This window comes from Oncorhynchus mykiss, chromosome 1 (assembly GCF_057628025.1).
Source record: "Oncorhynchus mykiss isolate SJ-2025 chromosome 1, ASM5762802v1, whole genome shotgun sequence".
Lineage (NCBI taxonomy): Eukaryota > Metazoa > Chordata > Actinopteri > Salmoniformes > Salmonidae > Oncorhynchus > Oncorhynchus mykiss.
Window position 1 is genome coordinate 38,675,137 of NC_143022.1, and position 20,069 is coordinate 38,695,205.

The 20,069-nt window shown below is 43.1% G+C and overlaps 1 protein-coding gene across 2 annotated transcripts in view; it reads left to right on the forward strand.

The window, feature by feature from the left end:
• Nucleotides 1-17,075, forward strand: part of pamr1b (peptidase domain containing associated with muscle regeneration 1b) — a 64,363-nt gene extending 47,288 nt beyond the window's left edge. The window contains exons 5-15 of one of the 2 annotated variants that reach the window (XM_090230453.1): nucleotides 109-326; nucleotides 1,405-1,512; nucleotides 4,072-4,242; nucleotides 5,012-5,203; nucleotides 5,463-6,452; nucleotides 6,641-6,817; nucleotides 7,034-7,100; nucleotides 7,768-8,000; nucleotides 8,305-8,681; nucleotides 9,520-9,987; nucleotides 16,439-17,075. In XM_090230453.1, the coding sequence (XP_090086579.1) occupies nucleotides 109-326; nucleotides 1,405-1,512; nucleotides 4,072-4,242; nucleotides 5,012-5,203; nucleotides 5,463-6,452; nucleotides 6,641-6,817; nucleotides 7,034-7,100; nucleotides 7,768-8,000; nucleotides 8,305-8,681; nucleotides 9,520-9,987; nucleotides 16,439-16,591 (3,154 nt within the window). In that variant the 3' untranslated portion in view covers nucleotides 16,592-17,075. Of the gene's footprint in view, nucleotides 1-108; nucleotides 327-1,404; nucleotides 1,513-4,071; nucleotides 4,243-5,011; nucleotides 5,204-5,462; nucleotides 6,453-6,640; nucleotides 6,818-7,033; nucleotides 7,101-7,767; nucleotides 8,001-8,304; nucleotides 8,682-9,519; nucleotides 11,991-16,438 lie in introns of those variants that run through there. The other variant, XM_036977027.2, reaches the window with a different exon arrangement.
• The last annotated feature ends 2,994 nt before the right edge of the window (nucleotides 17,076-20,069 follow it).

Consider the following 20,069-nt stretch of genomic DNA (forward strand, 5'->3'; position numbering starts at 1 on the left):
TCAATACCACTAAATAAACTCAGCTGACCTCTGCTACATGTGCAGTACAATCATTTAGAGCAGTCTCCCTAGACACTTCTAACCACCTCCCTCCATCTCCACCCACAGGTTCATGATGCTGAGCCTTGAGTTCGACCACTCCTGTCGCTATGACTATGTAGAGGTGCGTGATGGTGACAGCATCAACTCTCGTGTGATTGGTCGATTCTGTGGGAACGACAGGCCTGCTCCAATCCAGAGCTCCGGCAACTCCCTACATGTCCTGTTTGTGTCCGATGGCTATAAGAATTTTGACGGCTTCTTTGCCATCTTCCAGGAGAGCTCAGGTAGGAACAGTACATGTCTGAGAGATCACTGTGGATTTTGTAGCAAAAGTATGCTAATTCAATATTATTATAATTGTGGTTTAAATGGAAATGAGTTTAGAAAGTTGAAAAAGCTACCTGAATGTTAACTGTTATTATAACTAAGCAGGGCACACCCTTATCAAACTCCTGCCTGGGGATCCTTGCTTGGCAGCCTAACAGAGAAACCCCTTATTAATTACCAATTTAACTTGTCACTCAGTTCCTCATTCATACCCAATCACTATGAACACACACTGTAACACAGTACTGCAAGCCAGCTGTACTCATGCCAAAAATACATACTGTAGTAGGCTACGGTACATTTTTAGGGAAGGGTGTTGGAGAGTAGGCATGAATTTTCACACTTTAATACTGTCTTTAAATTTTGGGCCATATCCCCAACATAAGCTATCCACTACAAACTTTCGCACCAGTTCAAAGCAATACTAAGGACACAGCAATGGTTCCTCTCCTGGTCTCCTTAATATTGCAGATGAAGGGAGGGAGCAAGGAAAGCCTGCAATTATTTATATATATATATATATATATATACATATATACATATGTACATATATATATATATATATATATATATACATATATACATATATATATATATATATATATATATATATATATATGTATATATATATATATGTATATATATATGTATGTATGTATATATATGTATATATATATATATATATATGTATATATATATATATGTATATATATATATGTATATATATATGTATATATATATATGTATATATATATATATATATGTATATATATATATACATATACATATATATATATATATATATATACATATATATATATATATATATATATATATATATATATATATATATATATATATATACATATACATATATATATATATACATATATACATATATATATATATACATATATACATATATATATACATATATACATATATATATATATACATATATATATATATATATTACTGCTGTTATGTAGTCCATTTTATGTGTCTAAGCATCCTTCCTGCTCCGTGTGTTTTCAGCATGCAGCTCCTCCCCCTGTCTCCATGATGGAACCTGTATCCTGGACACGTCCCACTCCTACCACTGTGGCTGTCTGGCTGGCTACACTGGACAGAGGTGTGAGAATGGTGAGTACACTAAACGTTGGGTTAGCCTAGTCACAAAGGTGATGTGACATATGTTACTGATGTACGTCAGATGTAGTACAGTTAAAACAAAGACCACAGACAACAAGACTGCAGAGTATCTATGTTGGACTTCTCCCCTGACCATATCCTCAGAGTCCCATAAGTGCTAACAACAGTGAGTGAGTCACCATCACAAGGGCTCTGTGGTGTGGAGAGCTTCCAGACCAGCTGCCTTCCCTACTGGTCATCTGGCCCAGGCCAATCAGCTGCTTGTAAAAACTGTCACGTGTCGACAGATGGACCATAAACCGCTATAACCACTTGACGGAATTAGAACTTCATGAAACTACAGCTCACGATCTGAGTTTATATAAACGTCTTGGAGAGAAAGACTGGCTGAGAGAGAATAACGAGAGAGGGAGAGACAGTGAGGAAGAGAGACAGCTAATGATAGATATTGGCAGACAGAGAATGAGTAAGCAAGGCTAAACTTAGCTAGGCTTCCCTATGGCCATCTGTATCTGGGGCAGTCACCTGGCTGCCACCCACACAATGCCAGACAGCCCCCTACCTCATCCTAATAGAGGTCCAACAGGGCCCTCTATTTCTGGAGCTCCTTCTGTTCACATCTCCACCACAACCCTGCTTCTTTATGGGTGTCTGGACACAGCCCTGGGTTTCCATACCCACCACCACACCACTCCCCTTTCCTCCCCCCGGACCCAGAGAAAACAGGTTGGCCAAGAACCCTATCCATTTTTTCAGGTGGTTTTATTTTCAGGGCTACAGTTGAGTCTATAAAACTAATGGTGAAACAAACCTGCCTCTATAATCTAAGCCAGTTTTTCCGTTGGATGAGAGGCGCTCATAAAACGCATGGGAGAATTGGAGGGATGGAATTCCGTCCACGTTGTTCAGCTGGTATTCCCATGAGGAGAGCTGGCCTGCTCGTTTGTGAGGTAGATTTAGGATAACACTAATGTGGTATATGTTGTGGGAACACGTGTACATTACTCCCAGTTTATCCCAGAGGCAGTTAGTTAGACAAAAAAACTGAAATGGTGGATTTGGCAGCAGCTGCACTTCGGGTCTGCAATAAGTTACCTATCATTAAACAATATTCCAAACAACCTTCTTCAGGATAACATGCTTTCAAGACCCTTTCTTGACTCTCTGTATATTTCCGATGATGCAACAGTCTATATTTTAGATGATTATTGAAACATAGTTTCTGAGGCGTTGATAGGAGTTAGTGGTGGATTAATGAGGCTTCATTAATCATAACATCCTCTGTTAGCATTCCTTAATAATGGCTATGACTCATCCCAGTAGAGACAGCCCAGTAGAAGATTGACTATACTGGGGTAGACAGATAGACACTGTGATGGGAGGACAGGGGTGTGGGCAAACACAGAGGATATGATAGACTCTCATTTTACCCCCCCCACACACACACACACACACACACCTTTTATCTGTTTTTCTAAGAAAGAAAATGACTTAACAGGGTGGTGCACCTTGTCCTTCTCCACATGCGGAAAGCCAAGTGAAAGTGTACATGTCTTTGTGCAGATAAGTTTGTGCTTGGTATTTTGCTTTGTTCCTGGCCAGAGAGAGGGGAACCGATAGTGAATTACAAATTGACGTGTTCTATTTGTGTCAATCAAGTTCTCTGTTTCAAAGTCAATCATTGTATTGATTTTTTTTAAACCTTTATTTAACTAGGCAAGTCAGTTAATAGCAAATTCCTATTTACAATGACAGCCTATTAAAAAGACAAAAGGGCTCCTGCTAGGACGGGGGCTGGGATTAAAAATACAAATAAAATAAAAATATATTAGACAAAACACACATCACGACAAGAGAGAGACAACACAACACTACATAAAGAGAGACCTAAGATAACAACACAGCATGGTAGCAACACAACATGACAGCAGCACAAAACAGGGTACAGACATTATTAGGCACAGAAAACAGTACAAAGGGCAAGAAGGTAGAGACAGCAATAATAACGCAAAGGAGCCACAATTGTCTGAACAATTACACCCACTATTCCATTCCACACTACCAACCCAAGCCCTACGCTACAAACCCACATCATAAAAACACTTTACTGCTGTGGAAACTAAAGCTTCTTTTTACTAGGACTGTTCTATTTATTCCTCTGTATGTCGCCTTGTGAGCTATTCAGACTTTTCCAGGCCTGCTGAAATGACCTATTATTAAGGCAGCACGATGTGGAGGCTGTATTTATAAACTTCTAGCTAGTCAAAGAGGTAATTCTGAGGAGGAAGAAATGGTTTGTAAATAATGAAGTGGGTTCTGAGAGCCCTTAGGCTGTGGGTGGCTATTCAGAAAGAGTTGTGGTTATACCAGACAACACCATGCTAATACTGTATCACACAGCAGTGAACACACTGAAGTGGTGTTTATGGATGGCAGAAGATTGGTGACATTATAGTAATCAGAAGACAAAACACAATGTGCTCAGAAAGCATGAGAAGTGTTGTGTGTAATTGTGTATGTGTGTGTATGGGTTTGTGTGTATCCCTCTAGTTGTAGGTTGTCGGAGGCCCCCGGTACCTGTCCATGGCACCACAGAGGGGGTATTCCATAACTCAGGGGCACAAGTCATATTCAGCTGTGACCCTGGTTTCGAGCTGAGGGGGGTCCGCACAGCCGTATGCCTCCGGGATGGCACCTGGAGCGCCCCTGCCCCCCAGTGTGGTAAGAGGCCCATGAGAGAGAGGGGCACAGAGAGAGTGAGGCAAAGCACAATGTATGCTGAGTGTAAAAAACATTAGGAACACCTGCTCTTTCCATGACATAGACTGACCAGGTGAATCCAGATGAAAGCTATAATCTCTTATTGATGTCACTTGTTAAATCCACTTCAATCAGTGTAGATGAAGGGGAGGAGACAGGTTAAAGAAGGATTTTTAAGCATTGAGACAATTGAGCCTTGTATCGTGTGTGTGTGCCATTCAGAGTGTGAATGGGCTAGACAAAATATTTAAGTGCCTTTGAATGGTGTATGGTAGTAGGTGCCAGGCGCAACGAATTGAGTGTGTCAAGAAATTGCAATGCTGCTGGGTTTTTCACACTCAACAGTTTCCCGTGTGTATCAAGAATGGTCCACCACCCAAAGGACATCCAGCTAACTTGACACAACTATGGGAAGAATTGGAGTCAACATGAGCCAGAATCCCTGTGGAACTCTTTTGATACCTTGTAGAGTTGATGGCCCGCTGATCTGAGGCTGTTCTGAGGGAAAAAGGGGTCCAACTCAATATAGGAAGGTGTTCCTAATGTTTGGTACAGTCAGTGTATATTGGGGTGCTTTGTGAAAAATCAAACTTGATTGACCTTAGTGACATTAATGCTGTAGGTTTGTTTTATACAATAACATTTGAGACATATTAACACTACAGCAATAATGTCTGACAACCTTAATCCCATCTCACTGAGCCTACATGACCTCTCTGTTCCTCTGCAGTGCCCATGGTGAAGTTCTGTGCCATCCCAGCCAAGCCCATCCATGGAGACCACTTCAAGGTGTACGGTCCCAATGACGTCATCCTTGCCCTGCAGTATCTGTGCTACCAGCCCTACAAGCTGAGCGGAACCCACCAGAGAACCTGTCTTCCCAACAACACCTGGAGCGGAACACCTCCCACCTGTGGCAAAGGTTAGGGTCAGAGCATGGCATGGCAGGATTCAGAGTTTGGAGACAGTGGGAACAGGTTTTGACAGACATCAACAGTTGACCTATTATTATTGTAAATGAATGACTATGTACTAGGTGACCAAGCCTGCGTGAAAGTGACAATATTTCACGAGTAAAATGTGTACAACCATTCAGAATCGTCAGTCAACTGTATAACAACACTTATTTACAGCCATTTAAACCCAGTAATTCACTTTGTATTCTATTCTTGTTCCTACAGTGAATAACACACTTGCTGAATCAGGCAAAGATACAGAAAAGAACAAAGAAACGGATGCAGAGAAAGACAAAGACACTGACACACATAAAGACGTTGAGAAACCCAAAGACAAAGAGATAGACAATACTACGGGTATCAAGGAGGACGTGGCTGGTAAAGACCCAGACACAGGCCTGAGGAACACGACAGTGGACATTAGAGATGGTAAAGAGAAAAACATAGACATTACTCGGGTGAATATCCCAGAAGGAAGCAAGAATACAACGAGTGACAAAGAAAAAGAAGCAGGGCTAGAGAAACCTACTGGAGGTAGCAAGGATAAAGTGGGCAGTAAAGAATCGGATGACATGTTAAACACAGTGGAGGGAGACAGAGGAAATGACTTGGGGAAAACCACAGAGGACACAGATGGCAGTCCAGATACGGGGGGAGACACAGACGTGCTGCAGGAGATAGGCAAGACTACAGAGATTCCTGAGATAGTGGTGGTGGTGGAAGATAAAGGACAGGAGAAGAAAGAGGAGAAGAAAGAGCAACCGGGAGATACAAGCAGTGGTCCAAACATTGTTGATCCTAACGACTTAAAACCACGGGGAGACACATTTGCCATAGATTACACTGAGATAAAACCACGGGGAGACACATTTGCCATAGATTACACTGTTACGGACGTGTTTGGCACCAATGACATAGAGCAGGGTCTGAATACAACAGTGTCTAAAGACGTTGTGAAGAGTATTATTCCAACTAGAAGTAACAACACACAGTTCACCCCATATTCATCAGGAGGTCAGGAAACCAAAATGCCTGTGGGAAAACCACGCAAAGACATAGGATCGACTAAAGACATGGGATCAACTAAAGATTCAAGAGGAGCCAAAGACACAGCGGCAAGTACAAGCAAACCTGAAGAGGAAAATACAGGAAAAGATTCAGAAAGGCCAACTAAAGAGTCTGAGGATGAGAAGAGAGAGAACCAAATCATCAACGGTAAGATATCTTAAGTGTGTGTTGTAAAATACACTGCACCATTAAAACAGATATTATAATGACTCTCAGCATCTTAGGTTTTATTTCACACTCTCTCACTCCCTTTCCATCTTTCTCACTCCTTTCCACCTTCTGCTCTCACCACCTGCCCTCTTTCGCCTCTATCTTCCCTTACTCCCTCCTTCCAGAGAAGAGCTGTCCTCCTCTCCCGCAGCTCTACCATGGGTACCAGCAGGTGGTGCCAGGGATGGTGCCAGAGACGGTGGAGTTCTTCTGTAACCACTCATACGCTCTTAGTGGTGACGCCCGACGCTCCTGCCAGCCTGGCAGCTCCTGGGGGGGCGCTCAACCTCTTTGTGTGAGAGGTAGGCACTGGAATGTCTGTGTTTGTGTGTGATTGTGGGCAAGCGTGTGTGCATGCGTGTGCCTCTACTATGTGATTATCATCTAGGAATACGCTGTTGCACCTGAAAGTTAGGCGCTACTTTTAGCAGCCTCTAATCAACCCAACATTGGGAATAAGAGCAGCTCCCTGCCTGACAGTAGGTTTTAATGGGAACCCTGTGTGTGTTTTTCTGCAGCCTGCAGAGAGCCCAAGGTCTCCGAGCTGGTCAGACAGAGAGTTCTGCCTCCACAGGCTCCATTCAGGTATGTCGATTTACATTAACATATGTTACACAGCAGACAAAAATATGCACAAGATATATAAATACGACAGACAAAAGCATTCTCCAACACTACAGATATCTGCTTTACCTTAGCGATCATCATATCTAAAAACCACAAACATGTGCATAATCATATATCAACATCATACACACACCATAAGATAATATTATGTATGATCCTCATTAATGCACACAGCATAGCAGAAGACATGACTCTATCTTTTAATGACAGAGGCACTTTACCATGTGAAGCCCACATCAAAGTTTGCCATTTAAAAACCTAAAAGGACTCTACTTATACACACTGCTAGCCTCTTAAAGAACATTATAAACTGGGTAGTTCGAGCCCTGAATGCTGATAGGCTGAATACCGTGGGATATCATACCACGGGAAAGCCAAAACATTTATTTGTACTGTTCTAATTACGTTTGTAACTAGTTCAAGGCACAGGCAATAAGGCACCTCGGGGGTTTGTGGTATATATTTTTTTATTTCACCTTTATTTAACCAGGTAGGCCAATATACCACGGCTAAGGGCTATATCCAGGCACTCCGTGTTGCACCTCCTTGGGCCTTATTGCTTAATTATACACTAGTTGTTTCTGTAAAGGCATCTCCACTGACCCCTCTCCTCACTCCCTCTCAGGAAGACCCCTGTGCATAAGCTCTACTCCTCCTCTGGGTTCAGGAGGCTCTTCCAGTCTGCCGGTCCCACCAAAGGTCCTCCAGTGCTATCCCAGCTGCCCCAGGGCTTCCACCACCTCTACACTCACGTAATGTACGAGTGTGCCTCTCCCTTCTATCACCACTCAGGCAGTGCACGCCGCACCTGCCTCAAGACTGGCAAGTGGAGCGGGCGTCATGTCTCCTGCTCGCCAGGTGAGGACAGCAGAGCCACATTACTTCATATAAAGAAAGGTTGTTCTTGCCACTTAGGCATGCAAGAATGACACTTTCAAACCACACCAGACACTAAACAATCAAGGAAATTGGGCTGAAAAAGTAATATTCCAGGTTGCGTATGATATGGAATTATTTTTTCATAAATTACAATATCAAGTGTTGTTGTATCACTCTAGAAAGTATGATGTTTATTATCTTCCTTCCCTTTCTTTTATCTTCTCCTCCCTGGCCACACTTTCCTGTTCTCCACCCTTGTCTCCCCGTCCTTCTCTTTTTCCAGTATGTGGGAAGCACCCCACCTTTGACCCTCAGAGCCCAGCCGAGTCCCACTGGCCCTGGCTAGCCGCCATCTACCGACGCTCCACCAACATAGCAGGGACCAAGCTAGACAAGAAGGCCAGCCTGGACAAGACACTAAATATGGGGCCTGGAGCTGTACATGGGGCAGGGGCTGGGTCCCAGGGGCAAGACGATGCCTCAGGCTGGCAGCTGGTGTGTAGCGGGGCCCTGGTGAACCAGCGGAGTGTGGTGGTGGCAGCCCACTGTGTGACTGAGTTGGGGAAGATGTACCCTCTTGATGCAGCCAAGGTCAAGGTGGTGATGGGAAAACACTACCGCGGTGACCTCCGGGAGACCAAGGGCCTGCAGCATCTTAGGGTAAGAGAGGGGTTGTATAGGGCTGAGGCGGTTGGGGGGTGGGGGGTGGGGAGTAGGGAGTGAGATAGGGTTTGGAGAGGGCTAACTGGGTTGGTGGGTAGGGGTGGCAAGTAAGGAATGAAAGGGGTTTAAACTATATAGGCTAGGGAGACCACCTGTACTCAGTTAGTCACACACTGCACTAATCACACTGAAATACAACTATGGTGCACAGTTCATCACACATGAGGTTCTACACTATATAGGTACATTTACCAGCCTTATGGGATCTATATAATACCAAAGGCTGGGTGGCAGGGGTTTTAAACCTGTGTCCAATTATAATGCATCATTTTACAAACACGACATCATGTGTACCACATCTAGCCATACAGCCCCATGTCTGTTTATGTTCAGTCATTGAATAGGTTCCACTTTGACTGTAAGGAAACACCAATGTGGTTGTGATACATGACTTGTCGATTTATGGTACATACTGCACTTTATAAAGGACAGTCAATTAATGTATGAGCATATGAGTGAGGAGTGTGAGTTGCCAGGTAACAAGCCCAGCTAACATCGTCCCACAGAGAGCCAAGCTGTCACCCTGCTGTTACGTTTGGCACAGTCTCTCTCTTCTTTCTACAGCTTTTCTTTTTGTAACACCTCCTTTCTCTATCTATTCTTTCTCGAAACATCCCTACTCTCTCTCTGATCATTCCCTCTTAATTCTGACCATCCCTTGTCTCACTGACCATACCTCCTTTCTTGTTTCTTACTCTGACCAGTTTATGTTATCTGTCTACCTTGTGATCATTTATTTTATGTCTCTCTAAACATCCCGCCTCTTCTCCTCCAGGTGGCCTCTATCTCTGTCCACCACAACTACGACCCCCTGGTCTTGGACTCAGACTTGGCCGTGATCAAGCTGCTGGACAAGGCTCGTATCGGGGAGAAGGTCCTGCCCCTCTGTCTGCCTGACACCCAGGGGGAAGAGGCGACCTCCAGAAAGGGGCTGGTGTTGGGCTGGGCCCCCCTGCCGGACCCCCGGATTGGGGAAGAGGAGAGGGCCAGGGTGGGTGTGCAGCACCTGGCTGACGTGGTGCCCTGCGAGCAGCAGTATGCCCGTAATGGCGTGCCTGTGAGCGTTACAGACAACATGCTCTGCGGCCGCCAGCGACCCGACTATGGCCCATCTAACATCTGTCCTGCGGACACAGGGGGTATCCTGATCCTTCCCGCTCAGACAGGCTCCCCTCAGGACCCCTCTCTAGCCTCTCCAGGGGGGCGGGACATGTCCAAAGGGGAGTGGCGGCTGCTGGGGTTGGTGAGTTTCGGGTATGACCAGGGAGAGTGTGATCCGGACCTGTTTACTGTGTACACACATGTGGCTAACTTCAAAGACTGGATAGAGAGCCATATGAAGTGAGATCACCAGGATGCGACCCACCCTGTATCTCTCTTTTCCTCCCTCCAACCAACTACACCTGCTTTTTTTGCCAATCTCTCTCTTCATCATTATTCCCCATTCCTTTTATTTGCCAATGTCTTCTCCATTCTGCCTTTCCCTCCTTTCTTCTCCCACCGTCCCTCTTCTTGTCAAACACAGGCAGGGAGTGTGATCAGTAAAGAGCAGAGCAACACTGGACTGCACAGGGCGGTGCACTGATGTTAGGGTGCCCTAACACAGCCTGATCAGGTAGACCCTCCACTCAACACAGTACTTCAGTGTTCAGGCTTTACCTTCAACCTGGTGCTACAGACTTGAAAACGACTTGAAAACCAGTTCCCTCTGGCCTCTGGGAAAACCTGGTTTTCATTGTATTCCTTGATATGTATATATATATATACAGTGCCTTGCGAAAGCATTCGGCCCCCTTGAACTTTGTAACCTTTTGCCACATTTCAGGCTTCAAACATAAAGATATAAAACTGTATATTTTTGTGAAGAATCAACAACAAGTGGGACACAATCATGAAGTGGAACGACATTTATTGGATATTTCAAACTTTTTTAACAAATCAAAAACTGAAATATTGGGCGTGCAAAATTATTCAGCCCCTTTACTTTCAGTGCAGCAAACTCTCTCCAGAAGTTCAGTGAGGATCTCTGAATGATCCAATGTTGACCTAAATGACTAATGATGATAAATACAATCCACCTGTGTGTAATCAAGTCTCCGTATAAATGCACCTGCACTGTGATAGTCTCAGAGGTCCGTTAAAAGCACAGAGAGCATCATGAAGAACAAGGAACACACCAGGCAGGTCCGAGATACTGTTGTGAAGAAGTTTAAAGCCGGATTTGGATACAAAACGATTTCCCAAGCTTTAAACATCCCAAGGAGCACTGTGCAAGCGATAATATTGAAATGGAAGGAGTATCAGACCACTGCAAATCTACCAAGACCTGGCCGTCCCTCTAAACTTTCAGCTCATAGAAGGAGAAGACTGATCAGAGATGCAGCCAAGAGGCCCATGATCACTCTGGATGAACTGCAGAGATCTACAGCTGAGGTGGGAGACTCTGTCCATAGGACAACAATCAGTCGTATATTGCACAAATCTGGCCTTTATGGAAGAGTGGCAAGAAGAAAGCCATTTCTTAAAGATATCCATAAAAAGTGTTGTTTAAAGTTTGGAGACACACCAAACATGTGGAAGAAGGTGCTCTGGTCAGATGAAACCAAAATTGAACTTTTTGGCAACAATGCAAAACGTTATGTTTGGCGTAAAAGCAACACAGCTGAACACACCATCCCCACTGTCAAACATGGTGGTGGCAGCATCATGGTTTGGGCCTGCTTTTCTTCAGCAGGGACAGGGAAGATGGTTAAAATTGATGGGAAGATGGATGGAGCCAAATACAGGACCATTCTGGAAGAAAACCTGATGGAGTCTGCAAAAGACCTGAGACTGGGACAGAGATTTGTCTTCCAACAAGACAATGATCCAAAACATAAAGCAAAATCTACAATGGAATGGTTCAAAAATAAACATATCCAGGTGTTAGAATGGCCAAGTCAAAGTCCAGACCTGAATCCAAACGAGAATCTGTGGAAAGACCTGAAAACTGCTGTTCACAAATGCTCTCCATCCAACCTCACTGAGCTCGAGCTGTTTTGCAAGGAGGAATGGGAAAAAATGTCAGTCTCTCGATGTGCAAAACTGATAGAGACATACCCCAAACGACTTACAGCTGTAATCGCAGCAAAAGGTGGCGCTACAAAGTATTAACTTAAGGGTGCTGAATAATTTTGCACGCCCAATTTTTCAGTTTTTGATTTGTTAAAAAAGTTTGAAATATCCAATAAATGTCGTTCCACTTCATGATTGTGTCCCACTTGTTGTTGATTTTTTCACAAAAAAATACAGTTTTATATCTTTAAGTTTGAAGCCTGAAATGTGGCAAAAGGTCGCAAAGTTCAAGGGGGCCGAATACTTTCGCAAGGCACTGTATATATATATATATATATATATATATATATATATATATATATATGTAATGTATTATTATTATTATTATGGCTCTGCACATGGCTCAAGTGATGTACATATTGTATAGAAGGACAGCAAAGCCATGTTTTTAATTAACGATATGTGGGTGTGTGTGAAGACACAGTGGTCTGATTGGAGTTGATCACGGAGAGTGGTTCTGTGAGCTTTAATCCAGTATTAATTCAAGGAGACCCATATGATTGTAATACATAGAGATGAAAGAGAGAACCTGGCGCTTGCTATGTAAATCAGCCAGCCGTTCAGCCAGGGCCAATTCTCCAGCGAAAGGCTATGAATTAATCCAGGTCAAATATACACAATGAAAGACTTCAATCGAACAGCAGCAACCTGATATTTTTTAGAACAGCTCCCTCTTACATGCATCCCAGTTAATAAGGAATGTATAATGAAGTTAATCACTTAAGTGTTGACCCCTCTGCTAGTATCTAAAGAGAAAATGAGGGAAGTAATTGACGGAGAAACATTTAGCCACAGGGTGGATGTTTCAAAACATCCATTTCTATGGAGGGATGCTCACGGCCAGAGTGACTGAGGATCCACACACACCAAAGTTGTGCTCACTTCACTTCCTCTATTACCCGCGTACTTACAATAGATGTACAAAAACAACTACAGAATAAGCTCACAAGTCCAGCACACATGTTGTATGATCATCTATCATGACTACGTTCATGATTGATTCTGTAATATATATTTTCATATAATGGGACACAATAAACACATAGATATAGAAATCTCCTGGATCATTAAAACGGACATTTACCCAATCACGACTAACCGCACATATCACTATAGAAACCAGAAAATATATGTTCCAAGTTACATCCAAAATGTCACCCTATTCCCTACATAGTGCACTACTTTTGAGCAGAGCCCCTTGTGCTATGGTCAAAATTAGTACACTAGGAATTGAGTGCCATTTGATATTCACGTGTGGAGAGCTTTCCTCCTCCTGAAAACAAAGGAGCTGTCGCACTGTAATAACTGATGAACCATGAGATGTTGAGTGAGTGACTCCTCAGTCTAGTCGTCTATAGGAGGACCAGCCATAGCCACATCAGACTGAGTCCACAGCCTCCTAGGTGGGCGGAGGGATCAAGACTGTCTGGAAAGATACACACATAGATCAAAGCACACACCAAGGGGAAATAATGTGTGTGTCCATTGTTCTCTGTATTACATATACCTTACCCGACCCTGCCCTTTCTCTCACACACTCTCTGTCTCTCTCTCTTGCACACGCACACACACACACACACACACACACACACACACACACACACACACACACACACACACACACACACACACACACACACACACACACACACACACACACACACACACACACACAGTCTGAAGATGTACTTCTATCATGTTGGGAGAGCTGCTGTGTCTGTGGTTGGTTGATAGGCATGAGTCATGAGTTATGAGTCATGAGGATTCTGGGAATGATAATAAGCTAGTGTTACTGGTGATACTTAGGCTGGGATGCCATCAGTATCATAGCCCTTCAAAGCTTAGGAAAAGTAATCTATCGCTGCATAGTTTTAGAACACCTACTCATTCAAGAGTTTGTCTTTATTTTTACTATTTTCTACAATGTAGAATAATAGTGAAGACCTCAAAACTATGACATAGCACATATGGAATCATGTAGTAACCAACAAAGTGTTAAACAAATCCAAATATATTTTATATTTGAGATTCTTAAAATAGCCACCCTTTGCCTTGATGACAGCTTTGCAAACTCTTGGCATTCTCTCATCCAGATTCATGACGTAGTCACCTGGAATGCATTTCAATTAACAGGTGTGCCTTCTTAAACGTTAATTTCTGGAATTGATTTCCTTCTTAATGCGTTTGAGCCAATCAGTTGTGTTGTGACAAGGTGTGTGTGTGTGAGCAGTCCAAGAGCAGCTCAAATAAGCAAAGAGAAACGACAGTCCATCGTTACGTTAAGACATGAAGGTCAGTCATTAAGGAACATTTCAAGAACTTGGAAAGTTTGTTGTGGAAATTTCCTCTATTTACCAAATCATGAGCGCAAACCACAACACAAGTCAGTTAGTTATCAAAGTCCATCTTTAATTATATGAGCTCTATCACAACCCTGTGACTCTCAGATCAATTCAGTGTCTATCAATGAATTCTCTGAGAGCCCCCCTACATTGCAACTGAGATCCTTTAATAGCAAAGAACACACATAGTCAGACAGCATAGACATAATAAATCGTTCAGCTTTGTCTCCTTACTCAAACACAGAACCATAAACCAATCCTCCATATCAACAGGCATATATCAAATTGTAATTTAGATACAACCAATTCTAAATACAACCAATCCTGGACAAGCTCACGGGGAGCATAGAATGATTCCAGACACTGCCATCCTCCTCTCCCTGATGGGAAAAGTAGGGAGTGACTGGCACACAGACACAGTGGAGCAAAATATATGTTTACACATGATGACACCTTGACCTCTCCCCTCTCTGCGGCCCATGCAACTTAGTCTTGACATAGAACAGATGACTGCCAATGGCCACCACTATAGTACAACAAAATACATTCTTATGAGAAATAACTCATAAGCATATCATGAAAATAAAAAATCTAATCTATGTTACCAATTCTGATTATTCCACCAACAAGTTTCTTCAAGTGCCGTCGCAAAAACCATCAAGCACTATGATGAAACTGGCTCTCATGAGGACCGCAACAGAAAAGGAAGACCCAGAGTTACCTCTGCTGCAGGGGATAAGTTCATTAGAGTTACCAGGCTCAGAAATGACCAGGCCAAATAAATGCTTCACAGAGTTCAAGTAACAGACACATCTCAACATCAACTGTTCAGAGGAGACTGTGTGAATCGGGCCTTCATGTTCAAATTGCTGCAAAGAAATCACTACTAAAGGACACTAATAAGAAGAAGATACTTGCTTGGGCCAAGAAATATGAGCAATGGACATTAGACCAGTGGAAATTTGTCCTAAGGTCTGGAGTCCAGATTTGAAATTTTTGGTTCCAACCGCCGTGTCTTTGTGAGATGAGGTGGGAGTGAACAGATGATCTCTGCATGTGTTTTCTCCACCGTACAGCATGGAGGATGAGGTGCTAGGGTGTGGGGGTGCTTTGCTGCTGACACTTAACCAGCATAGCTTCCACAGCATTCTGCAAAGATAAGCAATCCCATCTGGTTTGCGCTTAGTGGGACTTGTTTTTGTTTTTCTACAGGACAATGACCCAACACACGTCCAGGCTGTGTAAGGGCTATTTTACTAAGAAGGAGAGTGATGTAGTGCTGCATCAGATGACCTGACCTCCATAATCCCCCGACCTCAACCAAATTGAGATGGTATGGGATGAGACGGACCACAGAGTGAAGGAAAAGCATCCAGCAAGTGCTCAGCATATGTGGGAGCTCCTTCAAGACTGTTGGAAAAGCATTCCAGGTGAAGCTGGTTGAGAGAATGCCAAAAGTTTGCAAAGCTGTTGTCAAGGCAATGGGTGGCTATTTCAAGAATCTCAAATATAAAATACATTTTGATTTGTTAAACACTTATTTGGTTACTAAATGATTCCATTTATGTTATTTCATAGTTTTGATGTCTTCGCTATTATTCTACAATGTAGAAAGTAGTAAAAATAAAGAAAAACCCTTGAATGAGTAGGTGTTCTAAAACATTTGACCGGTAGCGTATACTGTTTGAGATTAAAAAACAATTGTGGCCTCATGAGAATGTGAAATGGAAATGTCAGTGAGATCGTCGATTGCACAGGAAAATGATAGGAAGCCTCTTTGGAGGTGCTTCGACAACACCTACAATATTGCATATGCATGCTGAGAGACGGCACATCAGAGAAGGCTGATGGGAGGAGCTATAGGAGGAAGGGCTCATTGTAATGGCTGGAATAGAATACATGGAAAGTTCTCAAACACATCAAACATATAAAAACCACGTTTGACTCCATTCCATTGATTCCATTCCAGCCATTACAATGACCCTGTCCTCCTATAGCTCTTCCCACCTGCCTCCTCTGCATCATATTGTAGAATACCTGATGTTGGCAACAATGACATTCTGGCCATAACCTTCCCATGGACCCTCACTGCCCTGGCAGGAACAGCCTGTACAAAGAATACTTGGAGGGAGATCGAAGTTCAATAAAACCTTCGGATGGACGGCAACCTAGAGACAATTTACTTTCTCTTGTACACAGGAACAAGATTTATGAAAGCTTTTTTGTCTCTTTTCTCAGGCTGTTTACTGGAAATGGACAAGGGCCTCATTTAGGCCTCAAATTCCCCTGAGGAGAGATCTATTCTACCCAGGCTGGAAGCAGACTCGTTCTCAGGCCCCTGTTAGCTCACTGGCCATCATCAGAGTGGGCCAACACTTCAACATAACCTGACTCATCTGCTGGGAACTAGAGAATGACCCTAAGACCAGTGGAAAGCACTTGACAATACTGACAAAAGGGATGCGATGAAGGCTCTATAGTGTGTTTGCACTTAAGAGGCGGAGGGGCAAGGCACTTGACACCTAACATACACTAAATGTCTGTTCACAGTCCAGTTTCCCAGTCAAACCCAGCTGTAGTATGGATCCCGCAAGCATTGCATGTTCTTTAGAGCTCAGCGCTGATGGCTCGACACAGCAGAGCATGTGAGCTATATGACTATGGGCTCATTGTAATGGCATCAATAGAACGGAGTCAAACACATTGTATTCATGTGTTTAGTACCATTCCATTGATTCCAGTCTTCTTATACTGTAGCTCCCCTCACCAGCCTCTTATGCTACACTGAAAAAAAAAGGTTCTTAAATGGTTCTTCCTCAGCTCTTAAGGTTCTTCATAATTCTAAAAGGTTCTTTAATAAATGTATGGAAGATTCCTGCAGATGTGTCCATTTCAAAGCACACAGCAAATCGTTGATTTTTAAGTTAACAATTAACATTCAGTGGCGTTAAAGAACCCCAATGTTCGCGTTAATGACCAGAGTTGAACCAAAACCACACCCATCACTATCATATTTCCCAGCATGATGCAGGTAGAATTGTCATTTTTAATATCTACAGTTGAAGTCAGAAGTTTACATACACCTTAGCCAAATACATTCAAACTCAGTTTTTCCCAATTCCTGACATTTAATCCTAGCAATAATTATTCTTCTTAGGTCAGTTAGGATCACCACTTTATTTTAAGAATGTGAAATGTCAGAATAAAAAAATTAAAAAAATAAAAAACCAAATGTATTTATATAGCCCTTCGTACATCAGCTGATATCTCAAAGTTCTGTACAGAAACCCAGCCTAAAACCCCAAACAGCAAGCTATGCAGGTGTTGAAGCATGTTGGCTAGGAAAAACTCCCTAGAAAGACCAAAACCTAGGAAGAAACCTAGAGAGGAACCAGGCTATGAGGGGTGGCCAGTCCTCTTCTGGCTGTGCCGGGTGGAGATTATAACAGAACATGGCCAAGATGTTCAAATGTTCATAAATGACCAGCATGGTCAAATAATTGGTCTGGGACAGGTAGCACGTCTGGTGAACAGATCAGGATTCCATAGTCGCAGGCAGAACAGTTGAATAATAGTAGAGCAAATTATTTATTTCAGCTTTGATTTCTTTCATCACATTCCCAGCGGGTCAGAAGTTTACATACAGTCAATTATTATTTGGTAGCATTGCCTTTAAATTGTTTAACTTGGGTCAAACGTTTCAGGAGCCTTCCACAATACGTTGGGTGAATTTTGGCCCATTCCTCCTGACAGAGCTAGTGTAACTGAGTCAGCTTTCTAGGCTTCCTTGTTCACACATGCTTTTTCAGTTCTGCCCAAAAATGTTCTATAGGATTGAGGACAGCGATTTGTGATGGCCACTCCAATACCTTGACTTTGTTGTGTCATAGCAGAATCAACCTTTTTGCCACAACTTTGGAAGTATGTTTGAGGTCATTGTCTATTTGGAAGACCCATTTGCGACCAAGCTTCAACTTCCTGACTGATATCTTGAGATGTTGCTTCAATATATTCATATAATTTTCCTCCCTCATGATGCCATCTATTTTGTAAGGTGCACCAGTCCCTCCTACAGCAAAGCACCCCCACAACATGATGCTGCCACCCCTGTGCTTCATGGTTGGGATGGTGTTCTTCGGCTTGCAAGGTTCCCCGTTTTTCCTCCAAACATAACGATGGTCATTATGGCCAAACAGTCCTATTTTTGTTTCATCAGACTAGAGGAAATTTCTCCAAAATGTACAGTCTTTGTCCCCATGTGCAGTTGCAAGCAATAGTCTGGCTTTTCTATGGCAGTTTTGGAGCAGTGGCTTCTTCCTTGCTGAGCGGCCTATCAGGTTATGTTGATATAGGACTCGTTTTACTGTGGATATAGATACCTTTGTACCTGTTTCCTCCAGCATCTTCACAAGGTCCTTTGCTGTTGTTCTGGGATTGATTTTCACTTTTTGCACCAAAGTACATGGTCCCACTATTGTTTGTACAGATGAACGTGGTACCTTCAGGCGTTTGGAAATTGTTCCCAAGGATTAACCGGACTTGTGGAGGTCTACAATTGTTTTTCTGAGGTCTTGGCTGATTTCTTTTGATTTTCCCATGATGTCAAGCAAAGAGGCACTGAGTTTGAAGGTAGGCCTTGAAATACATCCACAGGTACACCTCTGTTATGCACAAAGTAGATGTCCTAACCAACTTGCCAAAACTATAGTTTGTTAACAAGACATTTGTGGAGTGCCTGAAAAATGAGTTTTATTGACTCCAACCTAAGTGTATGTAAACTTCCGACTTCAACTGTATGTTTTTGCATTGATTGCTTTATTAATCTCATGCTATTCAATTATACATAGGAATAGTTTAGAAAAATGCATGCTATCTGTTACTTGGAGTTATCGCAACCGTAGATGTATCGCAAATGTGGTCTCATTTGCTAGTTTTCCCAACCCTGGCAGTCTTTCTGAATGCAAGTTTCAGGTGAATAAAAATTCCAAAATTGGATATTCCCACTCTGGCTGGATTCCAATAGGACAAATTCCAATAATGTGAATTGCAAGCCTGATATGGCCTGGAAACCATTCGTTCCAGGCCACTGTGTTAGGGTAAACTAGGCCAGCAAAAAAGGTTGCATGAAATATGTATTGACTAAAATAATACAATTTTAATTATAATATATTCACTTAGGATCTCATTTTGTGAAGGCCACAGGACAGAATATGAATGTACTTATGCAACAAGCATGTCTCTGTCACTATCAGGAATCAAGGTAAGACCCAAGTCCGGACTGTGTGAAGTAACAATGTTTATTGTAATGCCAGGGGCAGGCAAACGACAGGTCAAGGAAGGCAGGCTCAGGGTCAGTTAGAGGCAGAGTTCAATAATCCAGAGGTAGAGCAAAGGTACCGGATGGCAGGCAGGCTCAGGTTCAGGCAGAGGTCAATAATCCAGAGGTGGGACAATGGTACAGGATGGCAGGCAGGCTCGGGGTCAGGCAGAGGTCAATAATCCAGAGGTGGGACAATGGTACAGGATGGCAGGCAGGCTCGGGGTCAGGCAGAGGTCAATAATCCAGAGGTGGGACAATGGTACAGGATGGCAGGCAGGCTCGGGGTCAGGCAGAGGTCAATAATCCAGAGGTGGGACAAAGGTACAGGATGGCAGGCAGGCTCAGGGTCAGGCAGAGGTCAATAATCCAGAGGTGGGACAATGGTACAAGACAGCAGGCAGGCTCAGGGACAGGCAGAGTGGTCAGGCGGGCGGGTACAAGGTCAGGGCAGGCAGGGGTAAAGAAGCAGGAGGATGACAAAAAGAGAGGCAGGGAAAAGACAGAAGCAGACAGGACGAACGCTGGTAAGCTTGAGAAACAAGGCTAACT